This window comes from Leptonychotes weddellii, chromosome 8 (genome assembly GCF_054177405.1).
Source record: "Leptonychotes weddellii isolate Sample4059 chromosome 8, ASM5417740v2, whole genome shotgun sequence".
NCBI lineage: Eukaryota > Metazoa > Chordata > Mammalia > Carnivora > Phocidae > Leptonychotes > Leptonychotes weddellii.
The window spans coordinates 33,104,106-33,125,582 of NC_138376.1; the positions used below are offsets into that span (position 1 = coordinate 33,104,106).

Below are 21,477 nucleotides of genomic sequence, written 5' to 3' on the forward strand. Positions count from 1 at the left end.
AAAAAAAAAAAAAAGAAGGCTGCGAGTGCCACCACTAGGACTGTCGTGGAGAATGGGGGCAGGGGCAGAAGCCAAACCTCGGAGGAGAGTGATTAGCCTCCATGACCGAACCGGTGAGTGATGGCTGAGCCCAACCTACAGCCTTGCCTGCAACCCCAGCGCACGGCTCTCATGCGGTCTGAGACCCTCCATCCACGCTCTGCGAGCCCAGCGCCTAGTCCTCTGATGGCCTTGACTCTGCTGGTCTATTTCTCCACCCTTCTAAATCCCCCATTAGCTGCTGCCCTACCTTTAGGGCTCAAGCCAGGGTAAAATGGCAGGTAAACAGCGACCAATAGAGAGTTTCACGGATTTCGGTGTTAGAGGGTTTCACACCTCTAATTCAACACCATTATTTAGGGACCGATGGTTGACTGTAACTCCCGGATGTCCCCGGTCCCCTTACACACAACCAGTCTTATCCCAGGGTTTCCTATCCTTGGCACTATCGGCACTTGGGGCCGGATGTTCTGTGTTGTGGAGGCTGTCCTGTACATCGTGGCATGTCTAGCACTGACCCTGGTCTCTACCTACTAGATGCCACCCCTAGTCGTGACAATCACCAACGCCTCCAGATATTGACAAATGTCCCCAGTTAAGCACCACTGCCTTATCCCTTGCACAACTTTCTTTTCTCCTAAACATGGTGAAGATTTAGAAACTCAACTTTAGTAAGAAGCGTGTTTATTTAGTACCTTTCCGGGTGGGGACGGTGGAGGAATCAAGATGGAGGAAGGTAGCAAAGCTTTGTCAACAAGAAGTAACCAACAGCCTTGGCACTTAATGCTGAAGCCAACTTATGGTGGCACATTGTCACTGTCACATGCGTCTCTTCCTCTTTCTTTTCCACCCTCTTTCTGTCCCCGAGCCTGAGGACTGCTGACTGCTTCCAAGGACATCATGTGAACCCGACGAACCTGCAGCAAGGGGTGAGTCGTTTACCTTCATCTCACTCCTTCCGTCCCCACAGCCTGAAGGGGATTGCTGTCCTCTGAACCCCTGTACAAACAACTGCCCCATAAGCCACCTTGTAACTCTCTTTTATATTGTTGCCTAAACATTTGAAGGGACTAAAATTTTCATATGAACGAAACCAAGTATAGGAGGGGGAAAAGTATTTTATTATTTGGAAAAGAAAGCAAGCAAGTTCCAGTAAAGGGCTCCTTTTTCATCCCGGCTAGTCCTGGCAAGAGATATCAAAAGTATGGCCCAAAGCCACATTCATCATGAGTTCTCTCCAAGAAAGCACATCTTGACACTTTGGACATGAACGTGAACTCTGGTTTCACAGGGTTACCAGTCTACACTCAGCATGGGCAGACATCCTATGAGCAGGAAGCACTGGGCATCTGTCCTGTGTGGGTGAAGTCCACGGGTAAGGACCTGCACAGAGACATGCAACCCTGTCCAGCACCGGTCCTTGGAAATATCTGAAAATGTCTTAATTTTGCACACTCCTATACTAAACATCTAAACACAGACTCCTAAATTAAGAATCCAAATTTTGGGGCACCTGGGTGGCTCCACTAGCTAAGCATCCAACTCTTGATTTCAGCTCAGGTCATGATCTCGGGGTCCTGGGATCGAGCCCCACATCAGGCTCCGCGCTCAGCGCCAAGTCTGCTTGAGATTCTCTCCCTCTGCCCCTTCTGTCCCACTTGCTCTCTCTCCCTCTCTCTAAATAAATAAAATCTTAAAGAAAAAAAAAAAAAAGAATCCAGACTTTAATCTTTGAGCGGTCAATATTTTTTGTGTACCTACTGAGCACCAGGGAGACAGCAGAGAACAGGACGGACACTCCTGAGCGCCTGGGGCCTGCCCAATTACAAAGTGGTGTGAAAAGGGCCGTGCTAGGGGCATACAAAGCACAGCAGAGGCCCCACAGAGCATAAAAAGAACATTGGGCCCAACTCTACTGCATACTCACTCAGTTTTACTATCTATGAAATAAAGACCTCAACCTGACCTACCACCCAGAGTTGTCACCAAGGCGGGAGTCACATAATTCAAGGCTGGGACACACCTCAGCAGCAGGCATGAGGTAAGACCACAAAGGTGAGAGCACTTTGCAAAGGGGAAGTGCTCCGAAGAGGCGGAGGTTTGCCAGTGGGGGTGTCCACGACTCAGGCAGACCCCCAGGAGGAAGCGCCCTGCTGCTCAGAGGAAGGAAGAGAAGGCAGCAAGGTGGTCTCTGAAGCCCTGGGACCCAGGAGGGGATGCAGGGTCCAGAGGGGAGGCTTCAGCCCACAGCAGCACAAGCACCGTCCCTCCTCCCCAACCAGCCCCACCCGGCCAGCCCAGTCACAGAGGATTCTCCCAGCTCCTCACACCAATGCTGCTTTCTGCCCCGACAGGCTGGGGAGGTGTTGCCCCTTCCAAAAGGGTTTTCAGAAAATTCAGATTTCTGAGCTCAGTGGCGAAAGAAGTGCTCAGTGATGCTGAAGTGCAGTGAAAAGAAGTGGGCTGGGAACCAGAAAATCTGAGTTCTCATCCTGAATTTGCTTCCCTCATCTGTGAAATTTGGGGAGCTCCTCAGCCCCCATGTCCACATGGTCATAGTGAAAGGTGCAAACCGTACCAGTTTTGTTTTGAAATAAACTCAAGCCACAGGTGGGTTACATCCGACATGCCCCGTGAGAAAGGTACCCTATGCTCCCAGCTGGATGTCACAGAAGGGAAAACTCAAAAGTACACACCAAACAAACAGTACTTAGGAAGCACAACGTTCTCCTTTCCTTTAAACACTCACCTCGAACCTAAATAGAAGTAATTTATTAATTCAACACTTACTGCATATCTACTATGTGCCGGATGTTAGAACAGAGCTAGAAACACTTCTGCCACGTTCCTGGAGGAAGGAAAGAATACAAACCAAGCCCAGGCCATGGGGACAGGGGAGAGGCAGTGAGAAAGGCCCAGCCAGAAGCTGGAGGGTGGGCAGCAGTGAGTGGACTAAACAGCTCCAGCTGCTGAACTGTCGGGTCCCCATCAGCCAGCCAGAGCCTCAGGCGCAGGGACCCAGGCTGGGCACCGACCAGTGGGAGCACGTTCCCAACACAGGTTTGATCATCAAAATTAAAAAAAAAAAGAAAAAGAAAAAGAAAAAAAGGCAATAACTCCTTTTTATTTCTTTTATCCCTATCATTATTTTGAAAACGTCAAACCCAAAATAAATTAAAAGAGGGGCACCTGGGTGGCTCAGTCAGTTAAGCATCTGCCTTCGGCTCAGGTCATGATCTCGGGGTCCTGGGATCGAGCCCCACATCGGGCTCTGCTCAGCTGGGAGTCTGCTTCTCCCTATCCCTCTCCGTCTGTGCTCTCTTACTCTCTCTCAAATAAATAAAATCTTTTAAAAAAAGAATAGTACAATTGCCATATACTCATTTAGATTCATCAACTAATCATTTTTTGCAGATATCAAGACACTTCACTATGGGGCGCCTGGGTGGCTCAGTTGTTAAGCATCTGCCTTCAGCTCAGGTCATAATCCCAGGGTCCTGGGATCGAGCCCCACATCAGGCTCCCCGCTCCGCGGAAGCCTGCTTCTCCCTCTCCCACTCCCCCTGCTTGTGTTCCCTCTCTCGCTGTATCTCTCTCTGTCAAATAAAAAAAAAAAAAAAAAAAACCTTTACAAAGACACTTCACTAAGTACTTCGGCATCGGGCTTTTTAAAAACATAAACACGATCTTACAAATAAAGGGAGTAGTCAGACTAAAATTAACTTTTATATGGAATGAAAGGGAGAAAAAACATGTATACGTAGACTGCCTCTGCAAGAAGTTACCTACCAAAAAGCAACTTAATTAAGTACAAAGGGAAGCCTGTGGGACAGGATATCTGCGGCAAAGTCTGAGGACTGTGTAACTAATTCTCAATTGTTCGCAAATTTTGGGGAGACACAAAATCCACAAACCCTAAAACCTCCTTTCAAGCAGGGGTTTCATTCTCCTTCACCAGTAAATCTTTAACCAGAGCTGGCAGCAAACCAGAGCATTACTGTAGTTAAGAACGGGGCCAATGAGATACAGGAAGGGCACTGGGTTAGCCTGTGGGTGTGGGCTGGCACAGGCCTGGAGCAGCATCCCTGTAAAGGGCCAGCAGGTGGGATAGGTCTCTGTCTCTCCTCTTCCTGTGCTGGTGCCGGGCCCTCCTGCCTTCGGAAGTTGCTACATATCTACAGGAAACCCAGAGCAGGAGTGGGAAGCAGAGAGGATGGCTCTGATCCCACACTGGATCATCAGTCCTGATTGCCCAAGAGTTGCTTCTATTTGACAGGTAAACATTTGCCCTAAAATCAACTGCCAATCCTGATTGTTCAAGAACTCTTGTGAAATTCCCAAAATGTTTAAGGTCACTTTCATTAAAAAAAAAAAAAAAAAAGCTTGTAGTCTGTCTTATGAGATAGCCTGTCATAGTATCAAGCAAATGACAACAGGCATCGCCGTTCCTGAATCTGGCTGGAAACTGCCTTTAAAAAGTCATAAAGACGGGGGCGCCTGGGTGGCTCAGTTGTTAAGGGTCTGCCTTCAGCTCAGGTCATGATCCCAGGGTCCTGGGATCAAGCCCCGCATCGGGCTCCCTGCTCGGCGGGAAGCCTGCTTCTCCTTCTCCCTCTCCCTCTCCCCCTGCTTGTGTTCCCTCTCCCTCTGTGTCTCTCTCTGTCAAATAAATAAATAAAATCTTTAAAAAAAAAAGTCATAAAGACATTGGCTTGATGCTGAAAACTGAGAAGCAAACTCATGACCACTGTGAACCCGGGAAGTCCAAATAATTTGGAACATGACTAACATTTGGGAAAACACTTGGGCAAGTGTCCAAAATGCTGAGGGGAACTGAACTGTGATCCATACCCATCCTCCAGGTGGGAGAGAATAAAACAAGAGTCCCACAGCTTGTTGTTAAAGACTGGATTACAGAACCAGAGGAGAGAAGCACAGCTGCCAGGACAGATCTGAATTTCAGTTCATCATCTGATTTTAGCAGCATGCAATTTTCATCAAAACCAACAATTCTCAGCAGCTGAGAAAGAACGTGAGAGAGCACGAGAAGGGCCAAGGAAGGCAATGAGGGGACAGAGCAGGGAAGCTAGGGAGGCTGCGCCCAGGTGAGGCCAGAGCCCGTGGGCCCCAGAGGAGGCGCACCCTGGGGCTGAAGGAAGGGCTCCTCCGCTCCCCTCGGACCCAGAAGGCCAGCCTCAGGCGAATTCTGACTCCCGATGGACTGTCTCTCACTGCCCGCCCTCGCTAAAGCCAGGCTGGGGTCGGGTCTCTGGAGGGACCTGCCTGTCACCCAGGAAGAGGCCACCCTGCCACAGATACGTGGCTTCTGTTTTCCAGGAGTGCTGGTGGTGACAGGATGATCTCTGCACATTTTTTGGCCAGGTCCCCACCGGCAGCCAAGGGCACGCCCTTCAAAGTGGCTGGGGCAAGGGCTGCAGAGGCCCCCCCACTGGCTGGGTCCCCTAAGCACCCAGCCCCCGTGCAACTCCCCTGAGGCTCTGGCTTGCCCAACTAGGCAGCAGCACAGGCCCACTGCGCGCCCAGGCCTCCCAGCCACAACCACGGACCTACAGCCCCTTGCAGCACATTTCTGCGGCGGAGCCGTAGCAGAGGGAGTAAAACTACGGGTAGAGCCGGACACCGCAGGAGACACCGCGGTGAAGCCTATGAACCAAGAGACACAAGGCTCTCCTCTGACCTGTCAGGGGCAGCTTCTTAAGGGTGCAGAAGGGAAAACAACAAAAGCCAGCTTAGACCCATAGGGAAATATAATCTGTGATTATAAATATTTCATGAGCAAAGAAAGTGGTACTGGTTGAGACACTGGGGTGGGGAGGGCGGACAGCAAATTAGATCCCAGTTTGCAAAGTGACAGGGCAGCTGGAAAAGCAGCAAAGCTGAGGCTATTCTGGGCTGTGCGCTGGGAAGGCCTGAGTCACAGAGAGCAGGCTCCGGCCACTCGGCTTTGTGGAAACCACAGCCTTCCAGTGGTCAGCAGAGAACACCTTGGGAGGGGTGTTTAAGCCCACGGAAGACCAGAGGAGGGGACAGTGAGGATAGTCATTTGAATGACCTGGGTAGGCTGTGGCAGAGCAGCAGGACCCCGCACACTCGTGACAGGATCCATACGCTGTCTGCTCACTAAGGGCACAGGAAGGACTGAGCCTGACCCCAGAAGGCAAGGGGCCTGCAATGCAAGGGGGCAGCTCAGGAAAGAGCAAAGGCCCAGCCCCTAAGCAGGTGGTGCCCGGCTGAGAATCGCAACTCTGCCTTCCCTTCCAGAACAGGGGTCTCTTCTCCCTGAATCTTTGGGAAGCAGCCTGGAAAGCAGAGCAATGAGGAGCTTGCTGAGTACCAGTGGCTGCAGCTGGAGAGACACCCACCACTGACAAAGCAGGGCCCGGTCTGGGTGGGAGTCCTCCTCCTGGGCCACGGTCAGCCACGGCAGCAGAGCAGGCCGGCCACAGACTCCAGCAGCCTTTGCGGAGGGCCGGAAGGAAAGGGATGTTAGCTCCGAAAGCACCCAGGGTACCTTGAATCAAGCTTAGTCAGAGGAACCCTGGGGCGGGGGAAGCAGTGCCTGCCTCAACCAGGAGGACAGAAAACTACTAGTCCTCGCTTCCTTGCAGTCAGGACTTAGCAGGCAACAGGCTCTAGGATCACAGCTAGAGAATCAATTCAAGGTGGAGAGGACTCATCAACCCCAAAAGTAAGACCCCATGTTGTTGTTAGAAGACCCCTCAGTTGTAAGTCCCAGGAACTGACTTCAAGACCAGCTTTACCACCTATTAGTTTTAAGACCCCATGAAATGACGTTACCTCAGAAACTCAGTGTCCACATCTAAAACACGGACCCGTGCCTGCCAAACCTAAGGACTAGGAGGGACCCAAGAAGAGACAGATACATAAACACTTTCAAAACAGATACTAAGTGCCGCTCCAGTTATGAGATCATTTACATCCAGCTACTTACTTGATACCTCCGGGATGTCTCAAAGGCACCCCCATCCAGAGGCCCCCAACTGCTCCCTCTCCCACCCAGACTGCTCCTAGGGCCCTGCCCCCTCGATGCTTGGTAGGACCAACCATCCAGGCGTGGAAAGCCAGGAACCCAGGACCCATTCCTGGCCTTCCCAACGGCGAAATGTACCACCGAGCCCAGTGAACTGAGCCTCCTCGAGGTTTCTACTCCCTTCCTTCACCACCATCCCCACCCAACTCGTCATCATCTTCACAGGGTCTGCTGCAAAGCCTATGCTGGCCATTCTGGCCTCCCTTAGCCTCTGTCCACAGAGCAAATCTAAGCAAATCTCCTCTCCCAGCTCCCCTACCCCACATGCTGAATACTCCCAACAGTATGCTGATGCCCTCAGGACAAGGAAAGCTGCCTGGCACTTACAAGGCCCTGCACAGCCTGGCCCTGCTTCTCTCCTGCCCTCACCCTACACCACGCTCCAGCCCACTCTCCCTGCTCCAGCCACACTGGCTTTTTCAAGTCCCTGGTGGGTATTCCATTCACCGCTGCCACAGGGTTTTTGCACGTGCTCTTCCCTCTGCCTGGAATATTTTTCCCTCCGCCTAACTAACGCCTATCCATTTATTTCCTTCCCCTCTTCCCCTTTCGAGTCCACACTCCTCCCCAGCCCCAGGTAACCAGTATGCTTCTATCACTTCTAATCATTCCTCGGAAAGCAGCTGATGCAACCCTTTCTCGGGGAAGCTGCCTCCAATCCCTCAGAAAAAAAGTCTACTCCCATTATCACAGGCACTTTCCCACTTGAGGATGTGCATCCGAGTACTTAGGTGATCTGTGTCGATTTTCCCTGGGAACACCGTAAGCTCCGTGAAGGCGAAGACCTCATCTACTTGCACTCTCCGTTGTTCTTCAGGACTGGTGCATGCAGAGTAGTAACAAATTAGCTAATACCTCCTGAGTGCTTATTATTGCCAGGCACTTAGAGGTACTATGTCACTGAATTCTCCCATCATTCCTACCAAGTAGGTGCCATTATTATATCCCCATTTTACAGAGGAGGAAACTGAGGGACAGAGAAGTTCAAAAACTTGCCCAGGGGTGCCTGGGTGGCTCAGTCGTTAAGCTTCTGCCTTTGGCTCAGGTCATGATCCCAGGGTCCTGGGATCGAGCCCCGCATCGGGCTCCCTGCTCAGCAGGAAGCCTGCTTCTCTCTCTCCCACTCCCCCTGCTTGTATTCCCTCTCTCGCTGTGTCTCTCTCTCTGTCAAATAAATAAAAATTTAAAAAAATTTAAAAAAAAAATTAAAAACTTGCCCAAAGTCAGTAAGTAGTAAGTGGTGGAGTCAGGATTCAAACCCAGGCAGTCTGGCTACAGAGCCTGTGTTCTTAATCATTATGCTATTCTACCGCTGAGAGGCCACTGGAATATACAATGAGCGTGTGCAAAGGATATTCTGAATGAATAAATGAAAGGATTTATAAATGAGTTGATGAGATCTCATTAAAGGAACTCAGGGAGCCCCCAAATCTTCCCCCAGATCAACAAATCAGTGGACTCACCCGCACAGGCCCAAGATCAGGTCATCTGCAAAACAGAAAGGCTAATCCATTTCCCCAGCAGTCAAGGGAAGAAGCTTTCTACTGCTGAACACACAGGAGTGTTCTGGTCCCTCACAGAAGGTACCCCCACAGTAAAGAAAGGATCACTGCCTGGGTTCCATTGAAGCCTGAAGGCAATGTTCCACTAGATGGAACAAGTCCCTCTGCCCTTATTCATGCTAACCTGCAATCTTCATAACCATTTAATATCTCGAGCCCTCCAACACAGAAAGAGGATATTCTGAATGGCAAAAAAAAATTAAAATAAATAAAAAAGCTTGCCTGGTGAGAAAGTGACAGAGTCCAACTGTACATTACGAATTTGGTTTGTACCTCCATTTTCCAGAGCTTGATAATCCTGGATGAGCTCATAGGCTACCTCATGCCATCGGTGTGACCAGACAAGGCTAGGCCACCTTTTAACTGCTTCGGTGCCACTTACCTCATGACCACATCCCAAAAAGCTCAGGAGGAAACATACATGAAAAGGTTTATTTTTTCACAGGACACTGTTCCCCAGCCATGGGGCCCCAAGTTCCCTCCCATGAGTCCCACCGCAGCCAGCGGCCTGAGGCCTGATCACACAAAGTTCTGAGCAATGGCCAGGACCTTGGAAAATTCACCTTCCCTCTGGCGTAGGCTGGTGGGGATGGGTGTCTTAATTCGGGTCCCCACAGGGTTCCCATTGTCCTCAATGAGGACCACATTGTTGGAGTCAAACCTGGGGGTCATCCGGGGACCGGGCATGCGATGCCCCACAATGAGTGCCTTTTTCTTCTGTCCCTTGATGGCCAGCAGTATCCGGTCGCCCACCTTGCCCACCCCGTTCTTGTTATAGACGTGGATGCAACGAGGAGGGCGATGGTATGGGGTATTCCCCAGGGCACTGTTGTCCACCACACGGACCCGCGTCATCTTCTGAATTGCACTGAGGCTCCCGGTGGTGCTGGGGAAAGAAAAAAAGTCTGAGGTCTGTATCTCTCCTGGTCAGGGTGCAGAGGCCTCTGAGGACAAGGCCTGGGAGACATCACACGTTAGCAACAACGCACTGAACAGAGCAAAACCCAGGGCCCTGACAGAAAGTCAGATGCTTGCGAAGACTTCTCTGTGCCCAAGACAGTTTCCTCACAGTCAAAAGCTTCTGCTGCTGGGTCAACATCTCGATTTGGAGGGGTTTTAAATAGAACCCAATTTTCTGTTACAACGAACTTCATGGCAGCCTAACTGAAAGCCTTTGGTATGCAAAAGAACTCTGAGAATTAAGGGACTATTTTACGGGCCAGGCCTCACCTACAGCCTAGCCTGTAAAGCCTGCTCCCCCAGAATACACTGATTCCCAAACTTCCCGTCTATGTGTTGCTGGGAGCCAGACGATATGAGTGAGTAGGCTTGCTAAGGGAGTCCCCTGACATAAAAGAAGAAACCAGAAATAAGTCAAGGTAACGATCTTTTGTCTCAGTGCATTTTTCCCCACTAGAATGGAATTTTTTTTAAAGTGTACCTATTAAAGGCAGATAAGCTATTATTAAGCGTCTGATAACAGTGGGATTTCTATCTTCCTGATGCCAGCACCTTAAGTGCTACATTCTCCAGGGTAACCCTAGGCTCTCCCCTCGTATTCCACATGCCTACTCTGGGGCAATTTTATTGATTCCCTTTGCTTCCAACTAGTAAATTCCACCTCCAGCCTTACTTCCCTCCTGTATTCTGGCCATGCTCCCCACATGTCCCAATGATACCGCAGACTCACTAGGTCCCACACTGACCTCATCACCCCCCTCACACACCTCCCCATGCTGCTGCAGTTCTTACTTAGACAATGGCTCCTCCAGCTCCCACACTGCAAGCCTCTCTCCATCAGCACCCCGGCTGCCAAGCCCTATTGACACTAGCCATGAAGCCCCTCTGTCCTCTCCCTCCACCCCCACCAACACTTCCTCAGTTTGGCAGCTTTCTCTCTTACACCAAGACTGTTACATTAGTGTCCGAACTGGTTCCGTGTGCCTCACGTTGCCAGCCAGGGGCTCTCTTTTAGAACATAAAGCTGAGAACACTCCCCTTAGAACTGTTCAGTGGTCCAGCACTGTCTACACTGTCGACAACCTGGCCCCCACTTACCTGCCGTCTGAGGGCCACAATCTCTTACCACTGAGCCCCCACCCCCTGGAGGCCCGGCCGGGGCCTGCTCCCACTTCCCTTCTGCGAAGGCTGCCTCTGCGCCCCCTTCCCCCTCCTCTGTTAGCAGCCCGTCTCAAGCCATCCAAAGCACCCTACAAACCCCTGTTATTATACTGGTCACATCTCCTCTGAGCTATTTGTTTCCAAGCTTGCTCCTGTGGCCAACTGTGAAGACTCTTTGAGGACAGGAAGTGATTCTTATTCATCTATGAGCAACCCCAGGCGCAGTGCTCAGTAAATGCCAGGGAGTGAGTGCACGAATGGGGCCAGGAGGCATGTCTGCCAATAATAACGCACCCCGTGCTCTGTGTCCCGGCTTGGCGTCTAAAAGGAGGTGAGGCTGTCACACTTCTACCACGCCTGAGTTTTGGTAATACACATGTAACATTTTAAAAAGAGATTCTGTTTTTAAAAGAGAAGGTTTTCCCGCACTGGGGGGATGACAGGGTCGAGAGATGTTGGAGTCACTGCAAGAATCCGGCAAGGACTGAAGTTTCCTCTACTGTCGGCCATTCCCTACCCCACCTCCAACAGCAAGGTCACGTCCTTACCAATCCTCTTACCAAACCCCAGCTGCTCTGGCCCGTTCAGCTTTCCCAGATGCCAAGCCCACCTCTGTGAGTTCCAACTCCCTTTCTAGTCGCATAACACCCAGCCCTGATGGGAGGCTCACTCAGAGACACAGCTCTAAGAACCAAATGGGAAAGTTACCTGAAACTGCGCTGGCTGAGCGCTCTGCTTGCATGGGTGAAGGGGCCCCAGAGCCCAGCACAGAAAGCCATGGCAAATCCTGCAGGAAAAGAGGGGGAAAAGGTTTATTTCTAAGTCAGTGTCCTTACTCAGAGCCAGCCTGCCGGGGACTTGTGTGGGAGATGGTACTTCTAGCATAAGATCATTAGTCACTAAATATAAATCTCAGTGGTTAAAAGACTCGCAGATGATTAGATGGAACTCCAGCTACAGTTTTGCTGATTCATATTCTAACTGGGGTCAGAGAGCTGGATGGCCCACAGCAGTTCTTGCTATAATACAAGAGCACAGAGATGCCTTCCTGCTTACATCATTTCCACAGGCAGGAAGAAAGCAGGAATCCTCTGGTATACACCCAACCAGTGACCCCTCCCCAAGTCTTCCAGAGAGGAAAGCCTGCACGCTAGTGCCGAGTGCCTCCTGAAACCAGAGCTTCTACCCCCTGCAGGTAGATTACCTGAGCAACTGCCACATTGTCTTGTCACCATGTCACCTTTCCCCAAATATAAGCACCAGAACACCTGGGTAGCTCAGGGCTAGCCAAGTAGAGCCAAAGGATACTCCTGCCAAGCCACTGACCAAAGCCTCTATTTGGGTCAGTCTCCCCAACAACAATATACACAGAAAAACTACCTGCCCCCCACCATAGCTGAAAGCGGAATTTGGGAAAGCAAGTTGAAGACAGAAGAACAAACACCGACCCAACACCAGGGCCTCCAACTTGCAGAACCCCAACCCTGCGGCTGGCTAGCACCAACAAATACAGCAACCCCAGAGGCCCACAACACCCAGGCATCACTTAGGGGCAGGCTGAAGAAAACCCTACAGCCAAGAGGCAATGCCAGCCGCAAGACACGCCTGCTCTAGCCCCGCGTTTGGCTGCAGAGGGCCTCATGGAGAAATCTGCTGAGAAAGACCAGACAAGTACCTTACGGTACCATCTCATTTAAGCCTCACAAAAACCTCTCCGAAACAGGCCTTAGTGTTAGGCTCACTTTACACATGAGGAGTAATTCTCTAACCAGCAAGGTGAAAGAATTCGCCCACGGTCACACAGCCAAGAGCTTCCTGAACCCACGCTCTTACTCAACAGCTAACACGGTTTAACTTTAAATATTAGTATTTTTCCAGGGCGCCTGGGTGGCTCAGTCGTTAAGCGTCTGCCTTTGGCTCAGGTCATGATCCCAGGGTCCTGGGATCGAGCCCCACGTCGGGCTCCCTGCTCCACGGGAAGCCTGCTTCTCCCTCTCCCACTCCCCCTGCTTGTGCTCCCTCTCTTGCTCTCTCTGTCAAAAAATAAAATAAAATCTTAAAAAAAAAAAAAAAAGGGCTCTGAAAAGCAGTCCGTCTGGTCCAGGCTGCAGTGACCTCTGATTTCAGCCAAGCTTTCCCATCTGATGCTGGCAGGCCCTTTTTCTCATTCCTGGGGAGAAAAGAGGCTCCTCAGCTCCTCCACAGAACCCTCAAGATTAGCCCAGCACCACCCACTCACATTCCCTCTCCTGAGAACTGCAACACCCTGCCTCTCCACACTGCACCTCTTCTTCAATAACACTTATGTTAGCCAAGGGCTGCCGAAGTGCTGGGGGCTTCCCAGAACTTTCCCGACTTGGGTACAACAAACCCACGATTCAAGGCACCTCTCTAAAATCTGCTGGGCAGCCTGGGCACAAACCCAAACCTAAACCTCCTCTCCGTGCCTCGTTCACAAGCCACCCCCACAACCTATGCCCGTCTCTGCCTGGCTAAATCTGAGCCAGCGCCCAACACATCTCCCCCAGTAAGCCTCGGGCAAAACTGCAGCATCACTTGCTACCCCCTCCTGCACACTGAGGACATCTGGGGATCCCGTGCCAGAGGAATTCTCACAGCTCCAACGTTCACTATCCAAACTCTGGCAACTGCATGCATTTGGATACTTGTCTTCAGATAAGGCTGATAACCCTTCACATTCTAGTTCTAGCTACTCATTCTCCAAAACTCAGGAGCCAGAGGTCTTGGTAACATGGCACTTGAACTCACACCAGAATTCAGAAATCACAGAGACTCAGATCACGAGGATGATGTGTACTGCCCTCAGACACAGGAGTAATACATTCACATCTCCAGGGGGTACTTCCATTTTCACAAGACGAGGTCCAATCCAATCCAGACTTTTCACTAGCTCTTTAGTGGATCTGATGGTGACCTCCACACCCAAAGGACTTAAGACATCAAATGGACAGCAGTAAGCATTCCCATGAACATAAAAGCACAAAAGAATCAAATATATTCACTTACTATATACATGTCCCTTCTTTCTTTTTTTTTTAAAGATTTTATTTATTTATTTGAGAGAGAGAATGAGAGAGAGAGCACACGAGAGGGGGGAGGGTCAGAGGGAGAAGCAGACTCCCCGCTGAGCAGGGAGCCCGATGCGGGACTCGATCCCGGGACTCCAGGATCATGACCTGAGCCGAAGGCAGTCGCTTAACCAACTGAGCCACCCAGGCGCCCCTCTTTCTTTTTTTTTTTTTTAAAGATTTTATTTATTTGACAGAGAGAGAGAGCACAGCAGGGGGAGCAGCAGGCTCCCTGCTGAGCAAGGAGCCTGATGCGGGGCTTGATCCCAGGACCCGGGGGTCATGACCTGAGTTGAAGGCAGATGCTTAATCAACTGAGCCACCCAGGCGTCCCATGTCCCTTATTTCTTAAAAAAAAAAAAAAAAACAACTGTGGTCCCCTCCACTCCCATCCCAGCAAAAGACCCCAGCAGCTATTGAAAGAGTAGGAATGCAAAGAATATTTGTTGAATAAAATAAATGAGGTAACCAACAGAAGAACAGATTCCCCTCACCCATGGCTCTACACAGAAGGAAAGCCAGACGATGCAGAGCTCTTATCTGCGCATCAGGAACCAGGACATCACATGCAAACATGCTTTAGGAGAACCACGGTGCCAGTCATGGGAGGATTAGCCCATGCCAGGTTTACAAGCCCCTGGAATCATCTCTTGGGCCTGGTGCCTACAGTACCCGTTGTGGAAAATCACCTCATCCCACCACTAAATTACTGGCTTGGATCAGGCCAGAGTAATGGAGGCAGCAATTTACTTCAAAGCAACTCCGATTGACCTTGATGTTATTTCCCAGCATAAATCCATCAGCAGACACAGGCCCTGATTCACTTTGGAGTAGTCTATATACATAATGCTTTGTTTCACAAGCAATGTCATTCTGAGTCTTGTGTTTGCACAGGAAACTAACCCAAAGATATTTCCTCCTCCACAACACTCTCACTCAGAGGCCAGGTACTCTGGAGACTCCAGTGCCAGAGATGGCTTTTCATGCCACTTCCTGGTCAGCACCAAGTACTGCCCTCCGGGTTTAGAGTATGAATCACAACCTCTCTGGAGAGGGGGAAGGGGAAGCAAGAGAAGGAAGGAGGGGAGGGAGGGAGGGAATGAAAGAAAGAGATTACTTAATACAATCCAAGAATTGTACTCATTTTCCATCCTGGTTTAGCTTTAAGATCTCCCCTTCTGTTCTGAAGGCCCTGTAAGTTTCAGGGACACATAGGTGAGCTTTTTACTCGACATCACTTTATAGGTCCCCTTGGAAATACACTCGGTGAGGGCAGGGACCAGGCCTGCATTGCTCATTGCTGCACACTCAGAGGACTCAGTGCAATGCACATGAATGGAGTTTACTAAGTATCTGTTAAGTGAATACAATTCAATCTGCAATTGCAATTCATGCTCCAGCTCCAAAGAGCCTCCGTGCTGGGGGGTTGGTGGTCTTTCTTGTGTCCTTCACTCAGGCTCCTAGTGACTTGGGAAAGCCTCCTTAGACACAGGGAACTCGTGTTTAATGAATTTTAATGCACAGAGACTGAGCTGGAAAAGCAGACAGAAAGAGTCTATACCTCTGGTGCTTTGTAGAAAGCAGGAATATACCACTACTTGAGCAAGGAACAGCAAAATGGTATACTTAGTATCATATGTATTCATTGTTTCCACCTAAACTATTTCCATCTTAAAGATGCCTGACGTTTTATGTACGTTTTTGTTTTTTAAGATTTTATTTATTTATCTGACACAAAGAGACAACAAGAGAGGGAACACAAGCAGGGGAAGTGGGAGAGGGAGAAGCAGGCTTCCTGCAGAGCAGGGAGCCCGATGTGGGGGCTGGAAGGCAGACAACGACTGAGCCACCCAGACGCCCCTGTTATGTACATTTTAAAGGCCTCCCAAAAGGATGGGCTCCAAAGAAACAAACCAAAAAAAAAAAAAAAAATCAAAAGTTCAGCACAATCACAAAGCCATGTTCAAAGCACATTGTCAGTAACTGAAAAGAAAAGCCATACAAATGCAGGGCCCAGTCACAAAAAGGAAAAACACCTAGGGTAAGGATAGAAATGTCCTTTTTTTTTTTTTTTAAGACTTTATTTATTTGACAGAGAGAGAGACAGCAAGAGAGAGAACACAAGCAGGGGGAGTGGGAGAGGGAGTAGAAGGCTTCCCGCTGAGCAGGGAGCCCGATGTGGGGCTCGATCCCAGGACCCTGGGATCATGACCTGAGCCGAAGGCAGACACTTAACGACTGAGCCACCCAGGCGTCCCTAGAAATGTCCTTCTTAATTAAAACAGGGAAAAGCAGAAGCCTATCAGCTTCCAGGAATCAAAAAAGGCACTCCCTGGCCCTCTGCCCTATCATGCAGACATAGGCCCTCCCATCTCCTGCAGGTGTCACCCCAATCTTCCTGTACCTGTAAGTACTCTTATTTGTTGCTTAAAAACTCATTACTGTTTTATTGTACAGTCTCTTTTAGGAAGTTTTGTGGGTTGTTTTTTTTTTAACCTCACATAAGTAGAACATGTTAAAATTCTCGAAGTACTTTCATAGATCATTTTGTTGGATGACTCCCTTTTTTTTTTAAGTAATCTCTACACCCAACGTGGGACTCGAACTCACAACTCCGATATCAAAAGTTGCATGTTCTACTGACTGAGCCAACCAGGCACCCCTGGATGATTCCCTTCATGAGCACCCAACAGAAACCTATAGACAAATAATAAACAGCAACAGTCTGCAAAGGGTTGAATCTGCTAAAGGTTTTGAATAGTTCTGGAGGCTCAATCAAGTACCATTTTGCAGATGAAGAAATGAAGTCCAAAATGCTAAGCAACTTGTTGACTGTCCAAAGTCAGAAGTCTGTTTCTATTGCACCCTAGACAGACAAGATGGCTGCTTTAACCACTAATAAACTTCACAGAAACAAACACACCACACAGAGGGTAAGCACTCTTTCTCCTCTGTCAAATCTTATAAAACTCAGGAATTAAAAAGCTGTCCTTTTTTTTTTAATTAAATTTTACTTAGTTAACATACAGTGCAATATAGGTTTCTGGAGTAGAATTCAATGATTCATCATTTACAACACCCAGTGCTCATCACAAGTGCCCTCTTTAATACCCATCTAGCCAATCCCCCATCCACCTAAAAGCTTTTTTTTTTTTAAGATTTATTTATTTATTTAGATTTTTAGAGAGAGTGTACATGCGCATAGTGAGGGGAAGGGGGAGAGGGAGAGAATCTCAAGTAGGACCCCCCTCTCCCGCTGAGCACGGAGCCCCATATGGGGCTCAATCCCAGGACCCTGAGATCTTGACCTAGAGCCAAAACCAAGAGTCTGACACTTCACTGACTGAGCCACCCAGGTGCCCCTGTCTTTTCAGTAAATATCTGCACTACACCCAGCCCAGCCTAGGACCAAAGCTGAAGCTGATCGGATTCATGCCAAGGTGTCAGTTTTCACAGCATCACTATCAATAAGCAAAGCTTCCCTCCATGGCACAGTGGGCTCTTTCTACCAAGGCCACCAGCAAGGACCCCATTTCTCAATTTGATTCACAAAGATAAAATGTTTCCAGGGTTCTTGTCCCATGCTTGTTTATTTATTTACCTTATGCTCCACGTTGTTACAAAAGTATTTAAAACAGAGGTTCCTTAATATACATGCCAATTCTCAATTATTCAAATTGGTTTTTCAATGTGTGGATTTTATCTATTCTAGCTTTGCTCCCCCTTCATCCTTACCTCACAGGTGTGCAAACACCTACAGTCCCAGAAATAAGTCTGTAACAATCTAGGTATGGTCAAACTCAGGAAAACCATACAAGGCAAAGTTAACTTCTACTTAATCACATACACATTTCCTTCCCATTAGTACCTCTACTGGGCCACTGGCAAGGGGCCAGGTTTATGGAGTTGTCAGGTGGGCAGAAGAGAAAAGGAAAATCCTACGGGAGCCCCTGCACTCCAAGACAGGATGCTGCTGATGAAAAGCATATCTCTTCCACCTCCATTCTCTGGGACCTCAGCAACTCTGTCAAGCAGGCATCCAAGGGAAGAGCAAAGAGGCATGCAAATGAAAATGCTTTGGCTTCGCATGAAAGGGGTTGTCTTCAAGTGGGGAATCCCTCTCTGAACTAACCAGTAGGGACCAGGTCTGCAGCATAATCAGTTTGTTTCCCAGATGTTGACCAGTGAGAAGAGCCTCACTCCCTGATTCTCAGGGCAGCACCAAGGGTGTGTCTTTAAAGATCCCTCACTCCTGGGGCACCTGGGTGGCTCAGTCAGTTAAGTGTCTGCCTTCGGCTCAGGTCATGATCCCAGGGTCCTGAGATTGAGCTCCACTTCAGGCTCCTTGCTCAGTGGGGAGTCTGCTTCTCCCTCTCCCTCTGTCCCTCCTCCTGCTCATGCTCTCTCTCAAATAAATAAATAAAATCTTTAAAAATAAATAAATAAAAATAAAGATCCCTCACTCCTAAAAGTGTTTTTCACAGGTTAAAGTAGACATGACGAAGTGCTCCTTCTCTTTTCTAAAGACACAAATGATTTTTAGTTTTTGACAGAGGGACTTTCCCACTCTGAGTTGTTTCACTAATACATAAGCTACCTGGTGCCTTTCTTAACAAGAAAGTGTATTATCTGACCCAGAGCAACACTGCTGGACTCTGAATCAGTCCACTCTTACAAACCGGTTGTCATTGCTCATACACATGTACAGTCGCACCAGGGTGAGCTATAACCCAAAACCAACCATCAGCCTCTAAAATAAAGGCTAACTTGTAATCTGATTTTGGAGACCCTCAAAAAGAGACCTTTGGGGCCCCAAGTCCCCCCATTTCCTTAAGAACTATCCAAGTAACAAAAACAATAGGAAAATCCATTTTATGTGGGTCCCCCAACACAAAAATGGGACAAGATAGGCTTAAAGGGACTCCTACATCGTCTAAGTTTCTGAATGTTGAGGCGAGTCTAAATAATCACATACAGTGCCAAACAGAGTGCCACCTGAAAAATGGACTCCATGCCAAGGTTTTTACCCCTGATATTCAGGAGCAATAATAAAATATTTTGGCCACTGTTTCTTCATGGATTTCACAGTGCGTTTGATTCAATTATCATTTCAGGCTTTTTTTTAAAAATATTATTTATTTATTTATTTGACAGAGAGACAGCGAGAGAGGGAATACAAGCAGGGGGAGTGGGAGAGGGAGAAGCAGCCTTCCCACTGAGCAGGGAGCCCGATGCGGGGCTCGATCCCAGGACCCCGGGACCACGACCCGAGCCAAAGGCAGACGCTCAACGACTGAGCCAGCCAGGCGCCCCCATTTCAGGCTTTTTGAACAGTTCCCTCTTCTTTCTGTCTGTTAACATGTGGTAATCTTTTTTTTTTTCTTAAAGATTTTATTTATTTATTTGACAGAGAGAGACACAGTGAGAGAGGGAACACAAGCAGGGGGAGTGGGAGAGGGAGAAGCAGGTTTCCTGCTGAGCAGGGAGCCCGATGCAGGGCTCGATCCCAGGACCCTGGGATCATGACCTGAGCCGAAGGCAGTCGCTTAACCAACTGAGCCACCCAGGCGCCCAGCATGTGGTAATCTTAATCAGGCACAGGCAGAAATAGGCCAGGAATCCCCCAGATGTTCAGACTAAAAAATAGTAATAGATAAGAAATACCTTGTAGTGATCCTCAGAGATCCACTTCCATTATAAGTGCTATTGGCAATGGATCACACCAGCTTTACAACCACAAAATCAACACAATATGCGAAAAGTTCCATAGTAAATATACATCCAAGAAGCTCTAAGGGTTGAATGGACAATTCCATCTAAGAAAAATAAAAACAAAGAAACAGGGCAGATCCTTGTTCATCTCAACTGCTTGCTCCTACCCAAAACAACTCCCACAATCCAAATCTACGACGATTCTTCCCACCAGGGAGTCTACCAAAGACAATTTCACTCCATCCTCCTTTCTATCCTTCCTAACTAAGCCAACCCCACTTCCTACTCCAACAAAACGCTTGTTCTTCAATTCCATGTATTCCCATGAGTGAAGAGTAAACTGTCTTTATTCTTGGGCAGTACCTCCCCTAAAAAAAAAAAAAAGAGACACACTCTGTTCGTTACTGTATGTTCCCAGTGTGCTGAGTCCTTGTACACAATTTTAAATGACTGAACACTCAGACTGAGGAAGGCAAGAAGGCAAACAGGAGGATACGGAAGACCAATGCATTTCGAAGTTTTCTGTGACACACAAAAAACACACATGGTATAACACCTAACACATTCACATACATATGCATACCTAAAGCAAGCATCAAGAAACAATACTTGGTCTTACTAAGTACAATGCACTCGGATTATCTTTTTTTTTTAAATGATGGCCATGATCCACTAAACTGGATTCCAGCTAACCAATGGGACTCTGTTTGAATGGGAGTTCAGTTTGAACTGCAATAAATCAAACCTCACAGTTGCATTCCAAAAACTACTAATGAACCCTTTAAAACGCCAGCAGACAGCAGAGACAATGACCAATCACAAGAACCCGACACAACCAGGTAGGCAGTACCTTCCTCTGTCCAGCAGCCAGGGTTTAAGTAGCTCCCAATATCCCAGCATCCCAGTGTTTCCCAAGTAACCCAGGGGTGCTCCATCCATATGCCTTTTTGTTACCCTCTTTATAAATTCAATCCATTCAATCTTTTAGGGTGGCAAAATTCATTTACTGCCCACTATGGAAAGCAATACTTCCTTTTTGTCCCCAGACCAACCCTCTTCAAGCCTGAAGGAAGAGAGCCTTCCAGGAACCCAAAATTCAATGAATAGTTGGTACTCTGCGTGCCTTTGTGATCTGTGTGGATGCGATACAGGAGTATGCACACACACGTCTGTCTCTCTCTTTCCCTCCCTTTTCATTTTTCCAGTCTTAGTCCTGGCTGATGCAGCCTCTCGTGAAATGAGAAACCTGGGAACCCCCTGGAGCCGGAGAAGCCACTCACTGGCATGACAGAAAGCAGTGGACGCACTCTCCACACCACAGAAACGCCTGGCAAACGAGTCACAAAGTTATTTGAAGACCCAGGCTGGGAAAGGGAAGGGAAGACGAGAGAAGTAAGACAAACTCGAGGAGCCGCGGAAGGGTGACCGGCTGAGGCCTCCTCGCAAAGGCTGGACCGCAGCCCACCGCTCCCCAGGCCGGCCCCACATCTCTGGGAAGGGAGGTGAGCGCAGGAGGGGGTCGCGGGGTGCAGAGACCAATGGGGACCCCGCCGCCCTTGGGGACTGGGAGGGGAGGGTCGGGGTCAGGGGCCGCCCCTCTGCCCCCAAGGGGCCCACTAACCTTCCACTCCAGCTTCTCCCCACCCACCCCGGTGAGTGCGCCTTCCCAACTGCAGGGAAGGAAGACAGCGGAGAAAAAGTGAGGAGCTTGACGCCCATTCCCCCAGCCACCCTGCCCTACCGCTCTCGCCGCCCGGGAATACCCCGCTGCCGGCCTCTCTGGCCCAGCGCCGCCTTCTGCCCCCACGCGGCCGCTCCACTGCGCTTGCGCGCCCTACCCCGCCGGGAGAGCGGCGGTCTGAGAGTGCGCGCGCGCCTTGCG

General features: G+C 49.2%; 1 protein-coding gene and 1 long non-coding RNA gene across 6 annotated transcripts; one reads left to right on the forward strand and one right to left on the reverse strand.

The window, feature by feature from the left end:
* Window positions 1-12: 12 nt before the first annotated feature.
* LOC145723002 (uncharacterized) lies at window positions 13-1,414 on the forward strand. Its single transcript, XR_014147673.1, has 3 exons — window positions 13-113; window positions 908-968; window positions 1,331-1,414. It is a non-coding gene; the product is annotated as an uncharacterized LOC145723002 (long non-coding RNA).
* A 7,677-nt stretch (window positions 1,415-9,091) lies between these two features.
* MRPL14 (mitochondrial ribosomal protein L14) lies at window positions 9,092-21,470 on the reverse strand. Of its 5 annotated transcripts, none has more exons than XM_031018957.2 (4): window positions 21,337-21,425; window positions 14,787-14,929; window positions 11,503-11,581; window positions 9,092-9,559 (listed from the first exon to the last, which is right to left on the reverse strand). In XM_031018957.2, exons 2-4 carry the CDS (start codon window positions 14,866-14,868, stop codon window positions 9,193-9,195), a joined length of 528 nt encoding a protein of 175 aa, XP_030874817.1. In that variant the 5' UTR covers window positions 14,869-14,929; window positions 21,337-21,425; the 3' UTR covers window positions 9,092-9,192. The 5 variants fall into 5 exon arrangements, with proteins under 5 accessions (XP_030874817.1, XP_081684470.1, XP_006748056.1 ...); XM_081828344.1 differs by lacking the exon at window positions 14,787-14,929 and adding an exon at window positions 19,548-19,699 and having other exon boundaries at window positions 21,337-21,423; XM_006747993.3 differs by lacking the exon at window positions 14,787-14,929 and having other exon boundaries at window positions 21,337-21,470.
* Between the last annotated feature and the right edge of the window lie 7 nt (window positions 21,471-21,477).